At 39.2% G+C, this 25700-nt stretch overlaps 1 protein-coding gene across 1 annotated transcript; it reads right to left on the bottom strand.

The window, feature by feature from the left end:
• LOC124147920 (carbohydrate sulfotransferase 15-like) lies at nucleotides 1-25441 on the bottom strand. Its single transcript, XM_046518773.2, has 9 exons — nucleotides 25397-25441; nucleotides 18253-18450; nucleotides 16892-16992; nucleotides 15345-15549; nucleotides 13035-13163; nucleotides 10770-10926; nucleotides 6043-6196; nucleotides 3566-3713; nucleotides 1-1875 (listed from the first exon to the last, which is right to left on the bottom strand). The coding sequence occupies exons 2-9, from the start codon at nucleotides 18404-18406 to the stop codon at nucleotides 1694-1696; spliced, it is 1230 nt and encodes a 409-aa protein (XP_046374729.2). The 5' UTR covers nucleotides 18407-18450; nucleotides 25397-25441; the 3' UTR covers nucleotides 1-1693.
• Between the last annotated feature and the right edge of the window lie 259 nt (nucleotides 25442-25700).

Below are 25700 nucleotides of genomic sequence, written 5' to 3'. Positions count from 1 at the left end.
CCGTAACTATGGTTTCGTGGTTGCATGATTAGAAATCACATTCCGACTGTCACTTTCATAATCTGGTAAGCGATGCTCTGATTGGTCGGAAGAAAGGTCCTTCTGATGTGACCCCTTATGGGATGTCCTCAGATCTTTGTTCAGCGGTAGCGAGAACTGAGGTCTGATTTTTATGAGATTGAATCCATACCATGTTGTGTTTCTCATCTCCATGTGCAAACAAAGTACATTTTCCATACGCACATGCTAAAACTCATGGCATCATTATTGAATCAAATTCAAATGCAATAGTAGCTTCACTACTGCATAAAGCTGGAAAGAGCATCATAAAAAGGAAAAATATCAGAAAATAGAGTTACTTCCCTTCTTTAAGTTCACTCCAATAAACATAACAAGTATTTTCTGATGAAAGAGATTTTTTTTAACACATAGGGGCAACTTGGTGCATAGTCAGTCATCTGAATGGGTTGATCATGTTGATATCAAACAAATATATTTTTTTATTCTGTTTTTTTTAGCAGGCTGGTACTTTATGACTGATGGGAGATGAGAAACAAACAAACCATACAGACAGCATCATGTCATATAGTGACATGCACTTTCTGTATACAAAAATAGTTAATTATATTCCTGAAACATAGTCTCTACTTGATTCTTTTCATTCTTGATGATAATGCTATAATGGTGATGATGCAGCGAGATGACAATAAAGAACATTTTCATCTGGACATTGGTGATTGTTTGAGTCCAAAACGAAAGTTAAGTACACCCAAGATTCCTATCTGAAGGTCAAAGTGCTTCGAGACATCACAACTAACATTATTTTCCTTCATTAAAACGAAGAATTAAGCTGTGTTCTGCAATTACATAACTGTTCAACATTAACGGGTGATGGTGGATACACAACAAACAACAAACAACACCATACCAATACACATGAGGAGAGAAGACAGTAGTCTTCATCTCAAACAGGCTTGATAATCTGCTGTGGAATACTCCACTGATAATCATGAGATACTTTGAAATGATCATGTACTGACGATCATAACACTTGTGAAAAAAGGACAAGTGACATAAGTAGATCAAGTGTAGACATCCCTAAGGTCTGCCAGTCTTTGGGTATCGCTTGATGGCTTCATATAAATAACTTGTTAGCAGTATCCATCTTATTGAGGATATCAACTAAACAATAACTTCAATTCTGATGACATAAATATTCACAATAGACCTTATCCAATGTCTGAGGGATCTCCTGCAATTTGACATCATGAATTTTGCCGAAATGAAAAGAAACAATATTGAATGAAATTTTGAATAAAATTAATATAATAGATAACAAAGGTAAGTCCAGATATATAATGAACTGTTTATATAACCAGACATGATTAGTTTGCGTACTTCAGTATGGATTTGTTGACATGGTATTTCCGGTGTTACGTGCTCACAGTTATGTCTGTGTTGGGGGGAAAAACATCAAAACTCTTCGACCCTGTGTACAAGACAACCCCCCTTGAAAGGCCCCTAATTCGAGGTACAATAAACTCGCCTCATACACAGAGATATGCAGTACTGGTTTGACATGAATCACTGTATGCAGTGCCAAAATAACAAATAATGTAACAACAAGCCTTGTTTTCAGCTATATTATGCAAAATATGGGACTCTTTAACTTTCTCGGAAAATCCAGGAAGTATTACTGCCATAGGAACTTCTTGTCGCCCAGCAGATCTGCCAGCTCCTGATTGCAAGGTGCATAGAACTGATCCAGGATCCCCCTGGTGCTGTCTAACATGGGCGCAGCATTCTTCTTCTTCTTTGTGACGCGGCTCCTCTTCAGGTCCTCAATGTCCTCATACAAGTCCATGGACACCTGGCCTGAAATACACAGAATTACTTCAGAGTGCGTGAGTGAGTTTCAGAGTGAGTTTCAGAGAGTGAGTGAGGGAGGGAGTTTAGTTTCACGAAACTTTCAACAAATCATCATCATCATCATCATCATCATCATCATCATCATCATCATTGCTATCATCATTGCTATCATCATCACCATCATCATCATCATCATCATCGTCATCATCATCATCATCATCATCATCATCTTTGTTATCATCATCATCATCATGCCCTCAAACTTAGTTCTTGGCTGCCTAGGGAGTATACAACCTAAGCTGTGAAGCGCTTGAAGGTCATATTACCATCTCATCTTACTGGGTACCCATTCCTTCCTGTGTGAACAGGAGCATATTGGTCAAAGTCAAGAGACCACACATGTAACATGTATCAGTGTGGGAGCAAGAGACAAGGCCTAGAAACTCTCAAGAGTCAAGCTGCCGAACATAGTCACCCATCAACAACATGGCTTCACTTGAACCAATTTGTGACCATGTGTGCCGTATACAGTTCCCTTCAGTTTTATCACTTGTCAACTTGATGTGGGAAGAGAGTATTACCGGAACACCATGATTTAAGATGCTAAAGAATATGTATCAGGATGTTTTTGGAAAATTCTGTTTTTTTGTGTTTTTCTAAATCATGAATATTTTCATCTTGTTGGCAAGGTTTACATAAGTGACAAGTCAAATTGAAATCATGAAATTCAGAAGTCAGGAACTTGATTCCTGTGATAAAAAACTGAAACTAATCAGGACCTGCTTCCTAGATTGTGACCATAGCAACATCCAGCAAATGTTGGATAAAGTGAAAAAAAAGTCTGATATATGGGTCTATTGACATTCAGGTATATTGTGGTATGTCGCGCAATAGATGAACCATTATTACAATAGACAGCAATATGAAAGTCAGGCCATTACCTACTATTAGAGACTCAATACATTTTCCTTCAAAACCAATACACAGTGGGAATGAAATAGGTGAGTCAATGATAAAAGAATACACCCTTTCTCCAGCAGCTTAGTTTCAAAATGACCATGTCACCAGGCTTGTTCTGTGAAGATTCTTGGTTAAAATTGGTCTTTAGCCACCCATGCTTGTCGTAACAGGTGACTATGCTTGTGGTAAGAGGCGGCTAACAGGATTGGGTGGTCAGGTTCGCTGAATTGGTTGATGCATGTCATCGCATCCTAATTGCATAGATCGATGCTAATGATGTCAATCACTGGATTGTCTTGTCCACACTCGATTAATCACAGACCACCATCATACAGCTGGAATATTGCTTAGTGCGGAGTTAAACAACAAACAAAACAAATGTTTCATCTCACTATGCAGCTACCATAAAAATCGAGACATGATTGAATTCAATAGGAATATCATTAAACAATGTCAAAAGACAGATTTGTACCAGACAAAACAAAAACTTATATTTCATGTTCTAAATGATACCCACGTTGATAAAAAACATTGAAGAAATTGTAAAAGGTCTAGCCTCGGGTGTTGAATAACACCCAGCAAGAGAAACTAACAGTTTTAATCCACTAGTCTAGTCTAATTTCTACTAGTTCTTATACCTTGGGCAGTTTGGCAAGGACGATAGGACCAGTGCCAATATCTATCGCTGCCACATCAATGAAGTAGGTTGAACCTTATTTCAGATGTAGTCACTTACTGAGATCAAGGAAAGAGTAGACCATCTTCATGTGGTTAGTGATGTTTTTCGAGTACTCCTCAGTCTTCAAGACAAGAAAGTGTCGCAGTGGAAAGGCTTTCAACCATTCCTTCAGAAATAAACTATAACATCCGAAGTGTATTCGTGTCTGAAATACATTAACACAAAAATATGTTATTGATTTAATATTTGTTAATATATTGGCTAGAGAACAATCCCAATTAGCACCCCTTCAGATTGATAAATGTACAAAAGACTTATTTATTCGCGTATATTACACACTCGTGTGTTTATATGCACCCTTAACTATGGGCAATTAAATTCTGGAAAAATATATCTGTCGAAAATAAACATTTCAGGCTATCAGCATAAACCATGAAATTTATCTTTCAACTCTGTTTTTTTCAACAAAATAATACTCTAATAAGAGCCCCCTATTTCTAATTTTGAGAGTGCCCTGGGCGCTTATTACGATGAATACGGTACATTAATTTGTGTTAAAATATGTGATTAAAACAAGAGACATGCTGTGACTGACACATGGCTGAGAACTGCAGGGTATTTAGAAGTGTGCCAATAGGTGCAACCAAAATATTATCTGGTACAATGTAAGTCATTTGGCTCCGAATGAGAATAATGAATTGCAAACTAACTCAAAATCGGGAATAGTCTATTATATGTCAAAAGCTTGTTTCAAGTATTTATTAACGGCATTAAATGGTTTTCCACTAACTGCTTCACACTGAAAGAAGTTATACACCTAATACATTTAGTGTTTCACATCAGCTGAGTAGCCCATCTTGTCAGTCGACAACAACGTATACTACGTAGCATGTGCAGTACGCGTTTTGTGCTGTTCCTCCTACCGTTGTGCCCCCTCCGTTCAAGACGCCAACTTGTAAACATAACATGACAGTTTCATAAACAACTTTTTCCAGTGAATGGGAATAAAAATAAAAAACAGCAGATATTGTTGGGTACAGGGTATTCATTGCCGTGTACTTATTGACATTTAATAGACTATTTCCGATTTTTAGTAATTTTGCACTTCATCGTTCTCATTTGGAGCCAAAACGGACTGTAGATGTAATTTACATCCAACAATAACAGCAGGCACCACATGTCCTTACTGGGATGAGGTGAGGTGAAATTGGGTTTAACGTCGCGTCCAAGATTATTGCACTTATATAGCGACGTGCATGCACGTGTATGTGTGTGTGTGGCTGCTTGTACTGGTCCGGACTGATGCCGATTTATAGTGCTAGCTCACAGAGATACCATGCAGCAGTTTAACATGAATACCCCACTCAGACACAGTATACTGACTCCGAGCCGACCAGTCCTTGTTTTAGACCCTTAATGCCGAGCGCCAGACAGGGTAACAACAAGTACAATCTTTTAACGTCTTTTTGTATGACGCGGCCCAGGATCGAACCCTGGACCTTCCGCTCTCCGGGCGGACGCTCTACCACAAGACCACGGAGGCGGTCTCTTACTGGGATGAAGGAGTTGTATCAAGTATAAGTTTACACAAGGTTTCCATGACTTTTCTTCATCCTGTGCCGGATGCTCCTTGTCAGGATGACCATGATCGTCATCTTGCTGCAGTGATGTAGGAGATAACAGACTGTGTTTTCAATGTAGAGCTAAGCTACCCGAAGATTCAACCACGCTAAACTAAATATGAACCGAACCTACAGCGTGAGGTTTCAAATGTAAATTTTAGCACAGCAATCTAATTATAATTGGATCTTAGTGTTCATTACATGGGTCTGAAGACATCCCATTACATGCAGAACCACCTTTCGCAAACTGATTTAATGAAATGATTAACTAGTAGTAGACATTAGCTAATCAGAAAGTAGCTTTCTCAAGCTTTATGGCAATACTTGACAGGAGACTGCCGTTGCACACTACGCTTTGAAAATGTTTTGGACAAAGTTGAAAATTTGAAACAAGAGCAAAAGAAATTTCTGGAATGTCTAAGAGATGGCAAAGATTGTATGGCAGTACTACCCACAGGCTATGGAATGTGTCTTTTGTTTGAAAAGATTAACTGTCATTCAGAATGCCCTGTTTTATTCTTTTCAAGGATGCATGATCAGAAAACACATTTTGACTGTCCCTTTCCCATTCTGGAAAGAGAAGCTTCTGATCATTCTTACGCGACTGGTAATGGGATATCCTTAGATCTTTGTTCAGCGGCAGCGAGCACCAAAATCTGATTTTAATGAGATTGTTTAGCATGGGAAAATCACAGAAGGTCTTCCTCCAAGTTTGCCAGGATACTGAGTGGACCTGCAAGGGTTGTTTTCAATGGGATGTCAAGCTGAATTAAGGAAACTTTAACACTACCCAAGTAAGAAAGGTTAGCACTCTCCATGCTCCAACTTCCCTCAACTGACATATTTGGGAAGACAACTTAAATGATTAATTCCTTGGTTAGAAACTCAACATGACTTTCTACTGTAACATACTGTCAGTCTCTTGTACACATCTGCACTGAAGTAGCACTGCCTCTGACTGTGCTTCTTCTGACAGTTGGCCAGAATCTGAAGGGATTTCTGAACATCTTCATGGAAATCTTCAGGGGTGTCGCCCTGACGCAGGAAGAAGTAGTCCGAGTACAGTCTGTAACAGAACACCAAGATAAACAATATTCCAAGTAGTCTGTAACAGAACACCAAGATAAACAACATTCTGATTAGTCTGTAACAGAACACCAAGATACGCAACATTCTGAGTACAGTCTGTAACAGAACGCCAAGATAAACAACATCCCGATTAGTCTGTAACAGAACACCAAGATAAACATCATTCTGAGTAGTCTGTAACACTATGCCAAGATAAACAACATTCCGAGTACAGTTTGAAACAGAATATCAAGATAAACAACATCCCGAGTACTCTGTAACAGAACACCAAGATGAACAACATTCTGAGTAGTCTGTAACACAACGCCAAGATAAACAACATTCCCAGTACAGTCTGTAACAGAACGCCAAGATAAACAACATCCCGATTAGTCTGTAACAGAACACCAAGATAAACATCATTCTGAGTAGTCTGTAACACAACGCCAAGATAAACAACATTCCCAGTACAGTCTGTAACAGAACGCCAAGATAAACATCATCCCGATTAGTCTGTAACAGAACGCCAAGATGAACAACATTCTGAGTAGTCTGTAACAGAACACCAAGATGAACAACATTCTGAGTAGTCTGTAACAGAACACCAAGATAAACATCATTCTGAGTAGTCTGTAACAGAACACCAAGATAAACATCATTCTGAGTAGTCTGTAACAGAACACCAAGATAAACAACATCCCGATTAGTCTGTAACAGAACACCAAGATAAACATCATTCTGAGTAGTCTGTAACAGAACACCAAGATAAACATCATTCTGAGTAGTCTGTAACACAATGCCAAGATAAACAACATCCCGATTAGTCTGTAACAGAACACCAAGATAAACATCATTCTGAGTAGTCTGTAACAGAACACCAAGATAAACATCATTCTGAGTAGTCTGTAACAGAACGCCAAGATAAACAACATCCCGAGTACTCTGTAACAGAACACCAAGATGAACAACATTCTGAGTAGTCTGTAACACTATGCCAAGATAAACAAAATTCTGAGTAGTCTGTAACGGAACACAAAGATAAACAACATTCTGAGTAGTCTGTAACACTATGCCAAGATAAACATCATTCTGAGTAGTCTGTAACAGAACACCAAGATAAACAACATTCTGAGTACAGTCTGTAATGGAACACCAAGATAAACATCATTCTGAGTAGTCTGTAACAGAACACCACCAAGATAAACAACATTCTGAGTACAGTCTGTAACAGAACACCAAGATAAACATCATTCTGAGTAGTCTGTAACACTATGCCAAGATAAACAACATTCCGAGTACAGTTTGAAACAGAATATCAAGATAAACAACATCCCGAGTACTCTGTAACGGAACTCCAAGATAAACAACATTTCGAGTAGTCTGTAACACAACGCCAAGATAAACAACATTCCCAGTACAGTCTGTAACAGAACGCCAAGATAAACAACATCCCGATTAGTCTGTAACAGAACACCAAGATAAACATCATTCTGAGTAGTCTGTAACAGAACACCAAGATAAACATCATTCTGAGTAGTCTGTAACACAACGCCAAGATAAACAACATTCCGATTAGTCTGTAACATTCCAAGTACAGTCTGTAACAGAATGTCAAATTCAACAATATGATGAGTCAAGTCTGTAACAGAACACTAAGATGATTCCGAGTAGTCTGTAAGAGAACACCAAGATGAACAACATTCTGAGTAGTCTGTAACACTATGCCAAGATAAACAACATTCTGAGTAGTCTGTAAAGGAACACCAAGATAAACAACATTCCAAGTAGTCTGTAACAGAACTCCAAGATAAACAACATTGCGAGTAGTCTGTAACACAACGCCAAGATAAACAATATTCCAAGTAGTCTGTAACAGAACGCCAAGATAAACAACATTCTGAGTAGTCTGTAACACAACACCAAGATAAACAACATTCTGAGTACAGTTTGAAACAGAATATCAAGATAAACAACATTCTGAGTAGTCTGTAACAGAACGCCAAGATAAACAACATTCTGAGTACAGTCTGTAACAGAATGCCAAGATAAACAACATTCCAAGTAGTCTGTAACAGAACGCCAAGATAAACAACATTCTGAGTACAGTCTGTAACAGAACACCAAGATAAACAACATTCCAAGTAGTCTGTAACAGAACGCCAAGATAAACAACATTCTGAGTACAGTCTGTAACAGAATGCCAAGATAAACAACATTCCAAGTAGTCTGTAACAGAACGCCAAGATAAACAACATTCTGAGTAGTCTGTAACAGGATGCCAAGATAAACAATATTCTGAGTAGTCTGTAACACAACACCAAGATAAACAATATTCCAAGTAGTCTGTAACAGAACGCCAAGATAAACAACATTCTGAGTACAGTCTGTAACAGAACACCAAGATAAACAACATCACGAGTAGTCTGTAACAGAATGCCAAGATAAACAACATTCTGAGTAGTCTGTAACAGGATGCCAAGATAAACAATATTCTGAGTAGTCTGTAACACAACACCAAGATAAACAATATTCCAAGTAGTCTGTAACAGAACGCCAAGATAAACAATATTCCAAGTAGTCTGTAACAGAACACCAAGATAAACAACATTCTGAGTAGTCTGTAACACAACACCAAGATAAACAATATTCCAAGTAGTCTGTAACAGAACACCAAGATAAACAATATTCCAAGTAGTCTGTAACAGAACGCCAAGATAAACATCATTCTGAGTAGTCTGTAACAGAACACCAAGATAAACAATATTCCAAGTAGTCTGTAACAGAACACCAAGATAAACAACATTCTGAGTAGTCTGTAACAGAACACCAAGATAAACAATATTCCAAGTAGTCTGTAACAGAACACCAAGATAAACAATATTCCAAGTAGTCTGTAACAGAAAGCCAAGATAAACAACATTCTGAGTAGTCTGTAACAGAACTCCAAGATAAACAACATTCTGAGTACAGTCTGTAACAGAACACCAAGATAAACAATATTCCAAGTAGTCTGTAACAGAACGCCAAGATAAACAACATTCTGAGTAGTCTGTAACACTATGCCAAGATAAACAATATTCTGAGTAGTCTGTAACAGAACTCCAAGATAAACAACATTCTGAGTAGTCTGTAACAGAACACCAAGATAAACAATATTCCAAGTAGTCTGTAACAGAACACCAAGATAAACAATATTCCAAGTAGTCTGTAACAGAACGCCAAGATAAACAACATTCTGAGTAGTCTGTAACAGAACTCCAAGATAAACAACATTCTGAGTACAGTCTGTAACAGAAAGCCAAGATAAACAATATTCCAAGTAGTCTGTAACAGAACGCCAAGATAAACAACATTCTGAGTACAGTCTGTAACAGAAAGCCAAGATAAACAATATTCCAAGTACAGTCTGTAACAGAACGCCAAGATAAACAATATTCCAAGTACAGTCTGTAACAGAACGCCAAGATAAACAACATTCTGAGTAGTCTGTAACAGGATGCCAAGATAAACAATATTCCGAGTACAGTCTGTAACAGAACGCCAAGATAAACAATATTCCAAGTACAGTCTGTAACAGAACGCCAAGATAAACAACATTCTGAGTAGTGTGTAACAGGATGCCAAGATAAACAATATTCCGAGTAGTCTGTAACAGAATTCCAAGATAAACAACATTCTGAGTAGTCTGTAACAGGATGCCAAGATAAACAATATTCCGAGTACAGTCTGTAACAGAAAGCCAAGATAAACAATATTCCAAGTAGTCTGTAACAGAACTCCAAGATAAACAACATTCTGAGTACAGTCTGTAACAGAAAGCCAAGATAAACAATATTCCAAGTACAGTCTGTAACAGAACGCCAAGATAAACAATATTCCAAGTACAGTCTGTAACAGAACGCCAAGATAAACAACATTCTGAGTAGTCTGTAACAGGATGCCAAGATAAACAATATTCCGAGTACAGTCTGTAACAGAACGCCAAGATAAACAATATTCCAAGTACAGTCTGTAACAGAACGCCAAGATAAACAACATTCTGAGTAGTGTGTAACAGGATGCCAAGATAAACAATATTCCGAGTAGTCTGTAACAGAATTCCAAGATAAACAACATTCTGAGTAGTCTGTAACAGGATGCCAAGATAAACAATATTCCGAGTACAGTCTGTAACAGAACGCCAAGATAAACAATATTCCAAGTACAGTCTGTAACAGAACGCCAAGATAAACAACATTCTGAGTAGTCTGTAACAGGATGCCAAGATAAACAATATTCCGAGTACAGTCTGTAACAGAAAGCCAAGATAAACAATATAACGAGTACAGTCTGTAAAAGAACGCCAAGATAAAAAACATTACGAGTACAGTCTGAAACAGAACACCAAGCCACAGCTAGAGTTGTTTCCCTTTGCTGTGCATCCAGGCACTGTTTCAAGGGAAACAACACAAGCTGCAAAGAGAAAATTGTGGTATCTTAACCAAATAGGCACCAGGAGCCAAGATAGAATCTCTTAGATTTTTAAAACCTTTTTCATTAACCTGAAAACAGTATCAGGCCGTAACACCAACCTGTCTGTTGGGTTCCGCAGGATGAGGATGAACTTAGGGTCTGCATAGATATGCTTCATTAGCTGGGGGGTGTAGATACATGGTTCGCTGCGGCCATGGTTCTGAGGCAACAGCGGCCAGCCCCGGAAATCCCAGAAGTCCGGGGGAGACCCATCCACTACAAAAAACAAAACCGTTATCATATTTCAAAGACTGGCGTATGGTGATGATCTGGAAATGTTTCCTTTTCTCGGGTGGAACAGACCAATATTCAATATGCATAGAATGGTGACTTTAAACAGTGCTCTCTTTGAAGCATTTGGAAAAGGTTTAAACGAGGATCCAAAATGCTGATGTGGCAGCCCATGTGAAAATTCATATCATTTTTTCATTGAATGTCCTTTATTTAAATCAGCTAGAAACGAATTGATACACTCACTATTTCTAATTGTGAAAGGGACCTTTGATATTAATATTGACCTGATGCTAGTTGGAAATGCAAGTTTACCTAATCATGTGAACGGAAGCATTTTTAGGAATGTACATACATATATAAAGAAAACAAAAGGGTTTGAGTGAGCAGTGTGAATGTACATACGTTTCTCTATTTCTTTCCTTTCCTTTCTGTCATTTGATTTATTAACTGTAAATAAGCATACATGTAAATCTATGGGAGAGGGCGTTCTAAGTTGTGATAACTTGTGCCCAATCTTTTTCATGAGAATAAAATATGTTTAAACTTTAAACTGAACTAAGCATTTTGAATTTTTGAGTCACCAAATTAATGTTGACCCCCAAGTTTAAAATTAATCAGCGCAGCCCAACCTTTTGAAAAAAACATCTCCTTAATCAGCAAATGAAACCAGTAATGTTCACTTAGAATACCATCAAACAGCATGGAGTAATTGCAGCTTGAGTGAATAATATCACTCACTTATCTGCTATACGTAACTTATCCTTCACAACAGGTCATCCAGCGACCATGAAATCAATGGCAGGATAAGACGAATCAGGCATAATGAGATCACGTCAGTCAACGCAATCTGTGAAGGTTGTCACATGGGACAGCATGATCTTGTAAACGTTTGGTCTATCATTATTAGATTATTTGGCCTACTTTTACAATACAGTACCACAAACTTTTCAAACATGTCACACAACCGTATGTGAAACGTGTGACATTTTGTTCCAAGATACACAGGCAGGAACAATGCCATGTGATGTAAACCTAGCAACTGGGTTGCTAGCGCAGTGATCAAGCAACTCTACACGCAATGTCATTGACTAATCCCAGGGATGTTGGCAGATTTCAATTTTGGTTACTAAATATAGCCTGCAGTGGCTAATTTTATAGTAGACGCCAGTTTATGAAAACATTAATATCTTCAATATGGTTGGGTTGAGGGGTGTTGGGGTTTTTTTGTGTGTGTGTGTGTGGGGGGGGGGGGCAGTTTTAACAAAATTCATGGGTATAAAAGCATTATAAATGGGAACAATTAAACATATTATTTTTTTACATATTATTGTTTTGAGTAGTTTTCAGTACTGTACACAGGAATGCAGTTTATTAGGTATTTAATATTGATGTTGCGAACGTCTAAATTTTGCCACTCTGATCACTAACCATCTACTATGAGACATCTTTTGTGATGATTCAATGAAATATGTAACAGCATGGATGGATGCAAGGCTTTATGAGCTGTGTAGGGGGTGTAAGGGGGTCTAAGGGGGTGTTTGTACCCCCTTCTAATGCATTTTCAATCGCGGGAGCGGAGGCCACAAAGCATGCACACAAATGCACTTATCAGGGCATTCTTGTTTATGTGATAGTTTTCACCTTTTTAGTTGCATTTTTCTTCACACAAGAACGTCAACGAGCAGAATGAAGTAGTTTGATGTCGAAACAGGACACTGTCATGGAACTGCCACTTTTACATGCTACATGTGTTCAGCAATGATCCAAAAGCTCACCCTCGTGGCGTCAGTAGCCATATAAACTTCAATGACTTCTTGACCCGTGAAGATCCAGGGTAGAATAGGTCTTCAGCAACCTATGCTTGCCATAAAAGGTGACTATGCTTGTCGTAAGAGGGGACTAACATGATCTGGTGGTCAGGCTGGCTGACTTGGTTGATGCATATCATCGATCCCAATTGCGTAGATCGATGCGCATGATGTCAATCACTAGATTGTCTGGCCCAGACTTGATTATTTACAAACTGCCGTCATATAGCTGGAATATTGCTGAGTGCGGCGTTAAACAACAAACAAACAATGGCTACTTACTTGTGATGAAGTGGGAGAAATTCTGTTCCTTTCTCCTCATGGATGTCTGCAGCTTGCGGGCCAGTGGGTCAAAAGTATTGAGGTACTGGCGGAACTTGTGTATCTGTGTCCGGGAGAAGCCAACATAACCTGCAACACCCAGTTACCATGGTTACATCACAGTTAGTCATCAGATTATTATCGACAATTGAAGACTTCAATTAATTTATTTTTTTCTGCTTTGTATTAACTATTTCAAGTAATGATTAAACTTCAGAATGACCCTTTTTACCGTAATCACAATCAAATTTTCACTATATTATTGTTATTTCATCTGCCCAACAATTCTTTATGAGATAACTAAAAATCATTAAATAAATCATCCTATTTTCTGGAGGTAAAACTTTGTAGAGCATGTGAATGAAGTAACAGTTAAATTGTTGAATATAAATACTGAGAGATGCTCTCATCTAAAACTTAATTGTAAAACATTGGCATGCTCCCAGAGATTCTCAGAAGAGAAAATGAAACATCGTTAAGTTTATGATAAAACAGAAAAACAGAAGTTGCGGACTAACACCAACACATCATGCAAGGAAAGTGCTGCCCTGAACATACTCTGTCAAAAGCTTGGATTTTCTGCTGCTCATGTTTATCAATATTACTGTACAAAATGGACTCCTCTAACTTTATTTGGGGCGGTCGGGTAGCCAGGTGGTTAAAGCGTTCGCTCATCACGCCGAAGACCCGGGTTCGATTCCCAACATGGGTACAATGTGTGAAGCCCATTTCTGGTGTCCCCTGCCGTGATATTGCTGAAATATTGCTAAAAGCGGCGTAAAACTATACTCACTCACTCACTCTAACTTTATTTTAATTTTGGTAAACAATTTGTTCAATATTGAATATATTTGGTTTGTCTTTCTGATCAAACTATACTTTAACAACAAAGGTAAATGTCTGCCGCAATGTGGTTGGGGGAGATTTGATGTTGTCTGGGCTTTTAACGGGGAATAATTGTAAATTTTATATTAATTTGTATATCAATATACTTATCCTATCTCACACTATGCATTTCTTATGTGGAAACGTGCTTGAAAAAAGTTTCCAGCTTCTAAAAACAAATCACCCGAACACATCCCAGCATCACCATTGTCACCACCCAAACAAAAGGGTCACACACTGTAATCTCGAGCATAGTGACCTGATCACGTGACTACCCTAACACATTATTTTCATTCTCAGAGCTAACAGGCCGGAAGGGCATGTAGCATGTGATCATGAGACAGGATAAATTCATACATGAAGGGGTAGATCTACGGTGTAATTTATTCCTGGGCTTGACATTCGAAAAAAAAAATCCAAAATACTGAATCCACTAGAGGGGGGTGTGCATTATACATGGGTGCGCACTATACTCAAGAAAATACGGTATACAATTTAATGTAAAAATTACAAATTATTAACCTTATCATGTCTCACACTATGCATTTATTCCACAGTTGGATGGTGAGGCACAGATACCCCAGCCCATAGTAGACTACAACTATGACACATACACGAGGAAGCTGGTGCTAAATGAAGATTCTTCGACCAATTAGATGTCAGTTTTCTAAACAATTCAGCTTCATTTCTTTACCATCTCCAATTGGGAATTTCAATCTGAACAAAATAAAACATATTCTTGACAGTTCACCTTTCCGGGCATAGCTACCATGGCACTCAGAAACGAATAGATGTATAAACTATCCAGATCACTAATTAATATAATAGCACTGCCTTTATTATATTACATTCAGAACTGGTCCTTTAGGTTCATTTACAAGACAGAGGGATGAGACAGGATGTTCAGAAGGCTTTGCTTGCTTGAACCAAGAATTTAGAACCTCAACGTAGACAAGCTGGTTTAGACACAACCTCCAAGGCAGGGTATGTCAGATCTTTACTCTGGTATCATATTGGAGTCAAAGGTCTGATTTCAATGATGTTGTATGAAATGTTAAACAGTGTTGGCAGATTTACTGGTGCATTGAACACTTCAGTGTGCATAAACTTACCTCCAACATTTGCTACAAGTTTAAGTTATACGAACATAATTGATGTTAATAAAACCCAAACCATCAAGACCCAATGCCGAGAACAAACCACAGATAACATGTTCCACCATGGCTCTGTGTTCAAACAGAAACTGGAAACTGGCTCTCTAGAAACAGTCAAGAATTTTGAAATGAAATCAGGGGACCGGTTTCAAAGTAATTAATTCTGTAAATTACAAACTTATTATGATTGCTGTCCCGGGACGTTTTTTCTCTTTTTTATGATCTAGAATACCATATTTCCTCCATGTCCACCATAAGGCTTCCTTATCAAAGGGGGCATCCGGGTTCACGATGTCAGGATGGAGGGTGATGCGTCTGCTCAAGTCCGTCGTGGCACACTTGGCACAGCCCAGGATGTGAAAGTATGGCAAACATCGAAGCTTCTCGTCCTCAAACCAGCAGGGGTTCTTCAGCTGTTTGAGGAAAGCGGGTCGATCCTGGAACAGTCAGGCAGCATGTCAACATTGAGATCCATTTGATGTCATGATTCCCAAATGTCATGATACCCATGTGACATCATGATTCCCGAATGTCATGATACCCATGAAATGTCATGTTTCCCAAATGTCATATGTCATGATTCCCAAATGTCATGATACCCATGTCATGTCATGATTCCCGAATGTCATGATACCCATGAGATGTCTGATTCCTGAATGTCATGATACCCATGAGATGTCATGTTTCCCAAATGTCATGATACCCATGTGACATCATGATTCCCGAATGTCATGATACCCATGAGATGTCATGTTTCCCAAATGTCATGATATGTCATGATTCCCAAATGTCATGATACCAATGTGATGGCATGATTCCCGAATGTCATGATAAGTCATGATATCCATGTGATGTCATGATTCCTAAATATCATGATACCCATGTGATGTCACGATTCCCAGATGTCATGACGCCCATGAGATGTCATGATTCCCAAATATCATGATACCCATGTGATGTCACAATTCCCAAATATCATGATATCCATGTGATGTCACAATTCCCAAATATCATGATACCCATGTGATGTCATGATTCCCAGATGTCATGACACCCATGAGATGTCATGATTCCAGAATGTCATGACACCCATGTCATGTCATGATTCCCAAAATGTCATGATACCCGTGTCATGTCATGATTCCAAAATGTCATGACACCCATGGGATGTCATGATTCCCAAATGTCAGGACACCCATGGGATGTCATGATTCCCAAATGTCATGACACCATGGGATGTCATGATTCCCAAATGTCATGACACCAATGAGATGTAATGCTTCCAGGATATCATGACACCCATGTCATGTCATAATTCCCAAATGTCATAACACCCATGTGATGTCACAATTCCTGAATGTCATGACACCCATTAGATATCATGATTCCCAAATGTCATTACACCCATGTCATGTCATTCCTGAATGTCATGACACCCATGTCATGTCATGATTCCAAGATGTCATGACACCCATGTCATGTCACACTTCCTGAATGTCATGACACCCATGTCATGTCATGATTCCTGACTGACATTGTGATTCCTGTATGACATTGTAACTCCCATATTTTATGATACCCGTATGATCAGGGCTAAAAAAATGTCTTAAACCCAACTTGTCAGTACAATAAAACACTAGGGAGAATAAACCACTTGGGGCTTTGCCTCTCATGGTTTATTCTCCTTGTAGTGTTTCAATGTATGATAAACAACTCCCACTCGTCATTTATTTCTTCATTAACTGTGGGGATGGTCATACAACTGGTCAGTTCTCTCACCATACAGAAGAGGTCCTCCACTCCGTCCCTGGCCACAGGTCGCAGACATCTCTCACAGCTGTCTCTGTGCTGTGATTTCTTGGACTTGAGGGACTTCAAACCTGCACAAGAATGGAGACACAGTGAATCAACTGGTCACAGCATAAAATATGCAAACAAAATCACAAATTCACAATTATTTTGAGTTGCTAGTGTACAAATATGAATGACAAAAATATAAATAGCATATCCGCACTGTGCGCAATTTTCCACTGTAGCCTTTTCAGCTTCTGTGTGTGTCTGTCCTTACAGATCCTAGTTACTGAGTGCAGGTAGGCATCCAATCTCATTAAAACCAGATCTTAGTTCTCGCTACCGCTAAACAAAGATCTGAGGACATCCCATTACAGGTCACGTCAGACCGACCTCATAAATGTGAGTGGTCTTTGTTCGCATTAATGACACTGAATGCTGATAATGATGCTGAAACAAACCTGAAACTAAACATTTTCATATTTTCCACAATTTCCACTCACACAAACATTTCACACAAGTTGTGGAAAGTGTGCAACAAGCTGCGCACAATTTACTATGCAGCATCAATAGACACGTTAGACCAATACACAAACTGTGTGTGTCCTCCTACATTTCTCCTAAAATATCGTCATAATCTTTCACAAAGTCAAAATCTTTCACACACCTTTCTTTCATAAACAGGGATGATAATTCAAGAACAACTCTCAGTGCAGAGTTGCATCCCTTAGCATGATAAGGTGCAAGCTCCTCACAGTGATAGCCCATTCGCTGAGTTCTCAATACTATCGCTGCCACCAGTCAAATCTCCCCACTGTGATAGGTGGCTACAACCACTCCCAATCGACTGACCATTATGTTTACAAACCAGTGATGACTGCCATGACGCAGAATACTCTTACACTAGCTGAATTACTTTCTTTCTTCGTCAATTTGAATTTCTATATCATTTCCATGATAATGTAATTCGTATAGTATGAATGAAGGGAAGAAGTTGGGTGATTTCCGTTTGTCTGCAATCTCGAAACCGATCTGATTAAACATACAAAATGGCAAATTCATCTGGGAAATGTGATCAGTTGTAAACCTTTTCAAAATTCACTATGGTGGCATTCCGTAAGACATAAAAAAAAGTATAAACGTGACTACATTTGGGGTTAAAGGGCAAATTTTAAGATTCTTGTAATGGCTGCGCCCACACTGAGGGCAGCAATGTTACTGAGGGTGTAACAAAGGTGTCACACGCTGGGAAGGAGCTTGGATTAGAAGTCATAATCTTTCAATTGCTGTGCAGAGTTGTGTCCCCTACAAGGGCCCACCTCACTCTGGCTCTCACTTGACCAACTGACCTGCAAACTGGCTGGCAATCCTTGTGGGACGGACAGTTTCACCCAGGGACATTACGTTGATGACATAGAGGATGGAGACGATGGACAGGACCACAACAGCAACAATGGTTAAGAAGATGACTTGAAAATACCTGCCCAGTTGGCAGGAAAACATGATTCTGCGAATGTAGTGATGGCAGCTAGCATGTTTACAGGCTTCTGCAACAGAATAACAATCATCATCACAATACATTATCAGCGTCATGCAAAATAGTCATCATACATGATATGAGTACCATGGCATGTATCAGATCATGTTTTGATTATCATGATTAGGTATTGATTTTCAAAAAGAATTATTTACAAGTTTTTGCAATAAGCCGGCCTGACAAGTACAAGTCGTCATTCCCTTACCACCTGACGAAATGCTAAAAAGCATACTAATATTATTGCCATCAGAATGAGTCTATACAACAGGGTACGATTTCATTGTTTTTCCACCAGCACCAAGTGCAACCAAGTGAATTAATAAGGTTGCACCACCTAAATATTGGCTGCACCATTTTATCATAAATTGAAACAATGTATTTTTAGTTATTTTGAAGATTAAATAAAGTCAAAGAGAAAATAAACTTTAGAATGTGCTCCAGTACTTTATTTTCAGGAAATCTGTAGATATCTTGATATCCAGTAAACAACCTTAAACAGAAGTGTGAAAGTGTCCCTCTGTCGTGATGTAACCTCATGAGTCACTGTTCTAGTGGTAAATGTGAAGAATTAGTTCTGTATCTTCGCTGCATTCTGACCTGTGTATTTCATTATTTTCACGAACTTTTGTTTCCTGGATTCTAAATGATTTGCAGCAAGTTCTAAAAGAATTAAGTTTCCACTTTTATCAAATATAACTGCTGCCGTGCACTTGTGGTGGGCAATGTCACCTGCACTTGGTGCAACCTGGCAATTCAAGTTACCTGCACTAGCAATGTTTTACCTGCACTGGTGCAGCTAGATACAGCGAAATCGATCCCTGAATACATCAGTATGGTAACCAGTCAGGCAAGCTACACACAAACTGGTTAATAGCAACAATCTCTGGTAAGCCAGGCCACATGGATCATGGAAACTTTCAATAAAAACAACACAAAATACGAGGGGCGGATAAAAAGTTAAGATGAAGTGGGTTACTAAGTATAAGTGAAGCCTGTTATATATAAACATATTGTGATATCTGTTATATATAAACATATTGTGACATCTGTCATATGTAAACACATTGTGATATCTGTTATATATAAACACATTGTGATATCTGTTATATATAAACACATTGTGATATCTGTTATATATAAACACATTGTGACATCTGTCACATGTAAACACATTGTGATATCTGTTATATATAAACACATTGTGATATCTGTTATCTATAAATGTACTGTGACAGCTGTCATATATACAGATATAAACATATTGAGACACCTGTTAAATATGAACATATTGTGACACCTGTTATCTATAAATGTACTGTGACACCTGTCATACATAAACATATTGTGACACCTGTTATATATAAACATATTGTGACACCTGTTATCTATAAATGTACTGTGACACCTGTCATACATAAACATATTGTGACACCTGTTATATATAAACATATTGTGACACCTGTTATATATAAACATATTGTGACACCTGTTATATATAAATGTACTGTGACACCTGTTATATGTAAACATATTGTGACACCTGTTATATGTAAACATATTGTAACACCTGTTATTAATAAACATATTGTGACACCTGTTATATATAAATGTACTGTGACACCTGTTATATGTGAACATATTGTGACACCTGTTATATGTAAACATATTGTAACACCTGTTATATATCAACATATTGTGACACCTGTAACATATAAACATGAGGAAGCTGGAACTAATGAGGAAAATTCAAAGGATTTTACAGGGATTAGTGATAAACTCGTGTTGCTTCAAAAAACCCTCTTTGTGCTACCAAGAGATATACATCATGACATCGGGGAATCATGTGTTCCCTGGTTTCACACAGGACGCCGTTCCAGGAATGATCGCGTAACCATGAGCTAGGCGACACCTACTTGGTCACGACTTAACCTCACCCCGGATAGGAGGAGGTGTTTGAAACGGCGTAGGTTCTACAAGACAGACCTCACACATACGCTCCCAAGGATGTAAGGCAGACCAGCTAGGCATCTCTTTTTTCGCTTCATCGCCCTATCAAACTCACTTAGAGATTGAATAAGGTAAGAACGAGAAGAGGAAACGATCGACAATACCCGTTTATCACACAGGTCTTCAATCAACTACTGAGACATCACATGCGCAAAGACAGAGGTGAGCAGGTAGAAGATCTGGAAACCATTTAAACAAATGGCCTCACCGGATGGTGGCTTCTATTGACGTAGACCGAAGTCCCAACAGACAAGCATATATACCCTCCCTCTGGGAGCTTGTCTGGGAAACCCGATTAACATAAGCAATAAATGAAAATATTGCAGTATATACAGGAAACAAGGCTTGGGACTTGTAGTCCGCTGGGCTTCCTCATCTGCCCTGTGTGACTGCTATGACCTTGAACGTCGGCGACTGAGATTCAGAAAGGAGTAGGAGGCAAAGACCATATCAGAACGCCAGAACAACACTATGCAACGCCAAGGTGGAAGTCATAACCTGTAATGGAATATCAGGCTGAAATTGAAGGCATCGATGATAAAGATCAGTGTCGATGATAAAGGTCGGCTGCGATGATATCAAGTCTCAGGATGATGTCGTCTGTTTGACGATTCAAATCTGAAAAGGGGGAGCGCGTTGTCTCAAGCGTCATAACCTTGTAATGGTGATTTCTCATAGGAGAGTATCGTAAGACGATTCATGGCTGGCAGGCACATAGACCGGATCCATGAAGATCCAGGTAGAGAAGAGACGTCAGTATCTCAAGCTCGCCATACGAGGTGACTATGCCAGTTGGTCAAGTTCGCTGATATGGTTGGTGCAGGTCATCGTATTCCAAGACGTAGACAGATGCTCATGATGACAACCACTGGATTGTCTGATCTAGACAACGGAAAGCAGCGAAGGCCTTGTCCAAGTTTGCATATAGAAGTCTGATGCACGATGAGAGAGAGGTCTATTGATTCAACGGGAGAATGACAATCTAATGACTGAGGACGTTTTATATAACCAAAGTTATATCTGGGATAACATCTTCTCAGTAAAGTACATATGCTCGTACTTTATGGGGTTGAGTCCCGTCCGGGATTCAAACCCACACTGCAAGAGTACGGGACCTAATCGCCAGCATACAAAGTCAGCGATCTCAGCCACCGAGGCTTCCTGCAGGTAAAGTCGTACTAGCGGACGAGTACTAGATCGGACGATGTGTTGATGCATCGATGTGTATCGTAGAGTGGAGATCCCTCGGTATCGATCTGTAGGAGGGGCGAAACTATCATTCCTCCGAGGTACGATCAGACGAACTGTCCATCCAATATCAGCATCTTGTCGATATTGGTGAAGTATGTCGATAATGGTGAAGTGAGGTGATCTGTCGATCTGTCGATCCCTCGGACGTCTATGATCCAACGAAGAATGATGCTCCTGTCGATTCTCCAAGGTACTATCTGTTGAACTGTCGACATGGTAGTCCATGTGTCGATGCATCCATGTGTAACGTCTAGTGGAGATCCCTCGGGTATCGATCTGTAGAAAAGGCGAAACTGTCGATCCTCCGAGGTACGATTTGGGGAAATGTCCATCGAAGAACAGCGTCTTGTCGATAATGGTCAAGCATGGCGATCTGTCGATCCCTTGATCACTTGGTCGTTTACGATCCAGCGAAGGATGACGATCCTGTGAGTGAAGATCCGTCGTCAATCGGCTATCATTTCCTCGCCGACGATTGTAGAGTTTACGGTCAGAAGGGTTGTCGCCATAAGAAAGCCGGAGAGGTGTAGCTGTATCCTCAGAGCGCTGCAGAAGTGATGATCCGAGTAACAAGCGTGTTGGGGGAAGAGGCAACCCTCAGTTTACAGCTTGACTTCCCAAGCTGGGTAAAGGGCCGTAATCCAACATGATGACTGTGGAATATTGTTATTTTATGTGAGAAACAACAACAACAACAAACAAAACAACAAACTAGATATGCATACAAAGGCATATTTAGCCAGTTCTAGCTAGCTTTATTTCACATATGTATAGGCATCGGGAAATTATTTGTTTAATAAAATTTCATTTACTAAAAGTTACTCTAGGTGAAGGGATACAGATGACAGAACATGTACTGGCCATTTAAAAGCGAGATGACTGTAGAAGCCAGGTAGCAGACACGTGCACAGGGGCGTGGAATCGCAGCAGTCAAATGAGACGGAAAGCGATCCTCCTCAACGGACAGCGATGTAACCATCGCCGAATTGACTAATATCTTGTAAAGCAAGAAAAACGAAGGTACAGCCACAGGGGATAACACAACCGTTTGGGTTTCAAAGCGGAGGAAAAAACAACATGCATGAAAACCGTAAACAACGCCTTGAACCAACGAACAGTCGCCTTTATCGAACACTTAGCTAAGTAAGTTGAGATCCAATTCTGACAAGGTGGTACACAGTAGACATTGTTGTTAATACCACACACTCTTCGTGGTAAAGGTAAACTTTAGTAGTGAAGTCTATGCCTTCATCTGTACCATGATGTGGATTATGCCTTGGGCCTCCTCTGTACCATATCCTTTTGAGAAGTACCTGTATTCATAAAGCTGTATTGCTTTCCGAGTGCATATGTATTCTGTGTATATGACTGAATAAAAATTTATAAAAAAAAAATTAAAAAAACTTTAGTAGTGAAGTTGTGTATTTAAATTTTATAAATACAAAAAATTAAAAACATTCTCTGTTCAAGTATAACGTCCGAACACCATAGCGATAGAATTGAGAATGAGGGTGCTGGATATGTCAGGTGATCTGGTCGCTGGGGTCGTGTCGCACAGGATTTTAGTGGTACGTGAACCATGATCACAGTGGTGATTTTGTGATGTATGGGATGTGTTTGGGTGAGTGGTGTTTTTGAAGCTGGAAACTTTGTTCTAGGAAGTTTCCAAACCAAGACCAATGCATAGTGTGAGATAGGATAAGTTTAAAAATCTATACTATATTATATCAGTGGTGTCCCTATTCACCTATACATTGAACACCCGAAGATACAAAAGATGATACACCTGCCTATGTATTGATTTATGTTTAAATTCAGTATCAATTTTCAAAAGTAATTAAGTGCCACATCCCACATCTTTACGGTTTGCTGAAACACAAATCACTAAGTCTCCAAGCATGACCATCCGATCAATACATTCGCTTCAAACAACACGAATAGGTTGCCGACGACTGATTCTAACCCAGAATCCCAGAATCCCAGAAATGAGCTGATTCGACATGCATCATTTCATGGCAACAATACTTGTGTCAAAATGACTGACACTTTATTCTACACAACCCTGCATTCCTGAATGAACAGATGTCACGCCTTATGTATAATTTATTTAACTTAACATCATGTTTATACACCAATCCTCATTGCTTGACATGCTCCACTGATTGTGACTATGGTGAGTGAAGATCCGGGGGAGAATAATTCTTCAGCGACCCATGCTTATGAATAGGCGATGAACAGGATCGTCGGTTCATGCATGTCATTGTATCCCAACTGCATGAGTTGATACTCATGATGTCAATCACTGGATCATCTCGTCCAGACTCGATTATTTACAGACCGCCATCATATAGCTGGAATATTGCTGAGTGCGGCATTGAAAAAAACAAAAAAATAACGCCTCTATGTCAAGCATATTCGCCTCTTATGCCAAGCATGGATTGCTTAAGACGTATTGTACCCCGGATCTTCACGGGTCGTGAGGTATTTGCAAAACACGAATTAGAGTCATGAAAAAAAAGCATAACCAACTGTCCCCATGTTTCCTTATGTAGAGAAACTCACAATCCACATTCAACACATATAGGCCTACAAGTATTTGATTTCTATTCAGGTGAATGATTCACAAAAGTTCTGCTTTCCTTCATGCTGATACATTCTACTTCAGTAAAAGCAAAGTGTTACTCCATCTTAGATAATGTAACTCATGGTCTACACTTTCTTCTGGTGTTGTTCACAATTCAAAGTCATGAACAAAATATCATACCTTTTGAAACACCTTTCAATGATACAGAAAAACGGTTTGCAACATTTTTATTGACCAAGCTGAAAATTTAATGCCTACTAACTCAGTAGGCATTGCATTGATTTTTTAGCTTAGTCAATAAAAACATCGCAAACTGGTTTTCCATTTTACATTTAGGCCCCAAATTTTACTGACTATCGACTTATGACACCCCAATGAGGACCCTCATATAGGCTGAGCCTGCAAACACCGAGCTTCACACTGCAGTGGGGTGAAAGTGGGGAAGTGTCCACACTCATCATGCTCATCATGCATATGGTCTGGATTCGATTCACGACATAGATACAATGTGTCAAACTAAGTACTGTGTCCCCAGCTGTGACATTGCTGGCATATAATTTTGAAAAGCAATGTAACAGCTTACTCACACACACACACACACACACACACACACTTGTTACAGTGTGTTTGTTTGCCACACTCTGCAATACTCCAGCTATATGCCAGCTGCATATAGGCCCACTCAAGCAAAGTATTGACCAGATCATACAATGATACAATGAGCAACGATTACACAACGAATGATCAATACTCAATCAATCAAGTCACCGACCATGACCAACCGATCCACTTCGTTACCTCTTCGACCCGCGCAGGCTGCTGGCACTTGTTCTAAACTGGAATCCCCACGGGGCTGATATGGTCTAATAAATCCATTTGTTTGCAGAGTGGCATAGCCCTCTTGTTCACGTTATTACGGTTTGGTCTTCGTGTAGGGTGTCAGGTTTTAGGTTATTGAACTGGAGACTAAAAATCGTAAAAATAAATATCGGTTGTGCTTATCATTAGACATCAAATATGCAAGCATTCAGCTCCTTATATTTTCTATAATGATTATTTGTATTAACACAATTCAACATCAATTTTGTACGAGTACGAGTAAAGTTCAACATACCAACAACGAACAAAAATTGTTGTTTTTCTTTTCGCCCGTTTTCGTTCCTTCCATCAAAGGGAGATAAGAATGGCAAATTGGGTTACCGCTAACAAACGTAGTGCAGCCACACACACTTGCACCCTTTTTGGACATCTGATGACATTTTGTATGCGCCTTTCCTTCCGTGATAACATGTTGATTTGGTTTGTTAAAGTAAAATTATTAATAAATGTCCCAAGTGGAACCCTCCCTTTTCTTTAAGATCCTGGATCCGCCCCTGCTACAGGGCGGGAGGTTGGGGTCGTGCCAGTTGAGATATGGC

The sequence above is a fragment of the Haliotis rufescens genome, unplaced genomic scaffold, assembly GCF_023055435.1.
Source record: "Haliotis rufescens isolate VD_foot unplaced genomic scaffold, xgHalRufe1.0.p SCAF_1, whole genome shotgun sequence".
In the NCBI taxonomy this organism is placed as follows: Eukaryota; Metazoa; Mollusca; class Gastropoda; order Lepetellida; family Haliotidae; genus Haliotis; species Haliotis rufescens.
This window is presented reverse-complemented; position numbering and strand designations above follow the sequence as displayed.

Excerpts from the sequence above, each read along its gene's own strand:
- LOC124147920 (XM_046518773.2), bottom strand. The coding sequence starts at position 18,406 with ATGTTTTCCTGCCAACTGGGCAGGTATTTTCAAGTCATCTTCTTAACC. Across the intron at positions 13,164-15,344 it reads GTGGACATGGAGGAAATATG|GTTATGTTGGCTTCTCCCGG; the intron begins GTATTCTAGATC and ends TGGGTGTTGCAG. Across the intron at positions 6,197-10,769 it reads CTGCGGAACCCAACAGACAG|ACTGTACTCGGACTACTTCT; the intron begins GTTGGTGTTACG and ends GTTCTGTTACAG.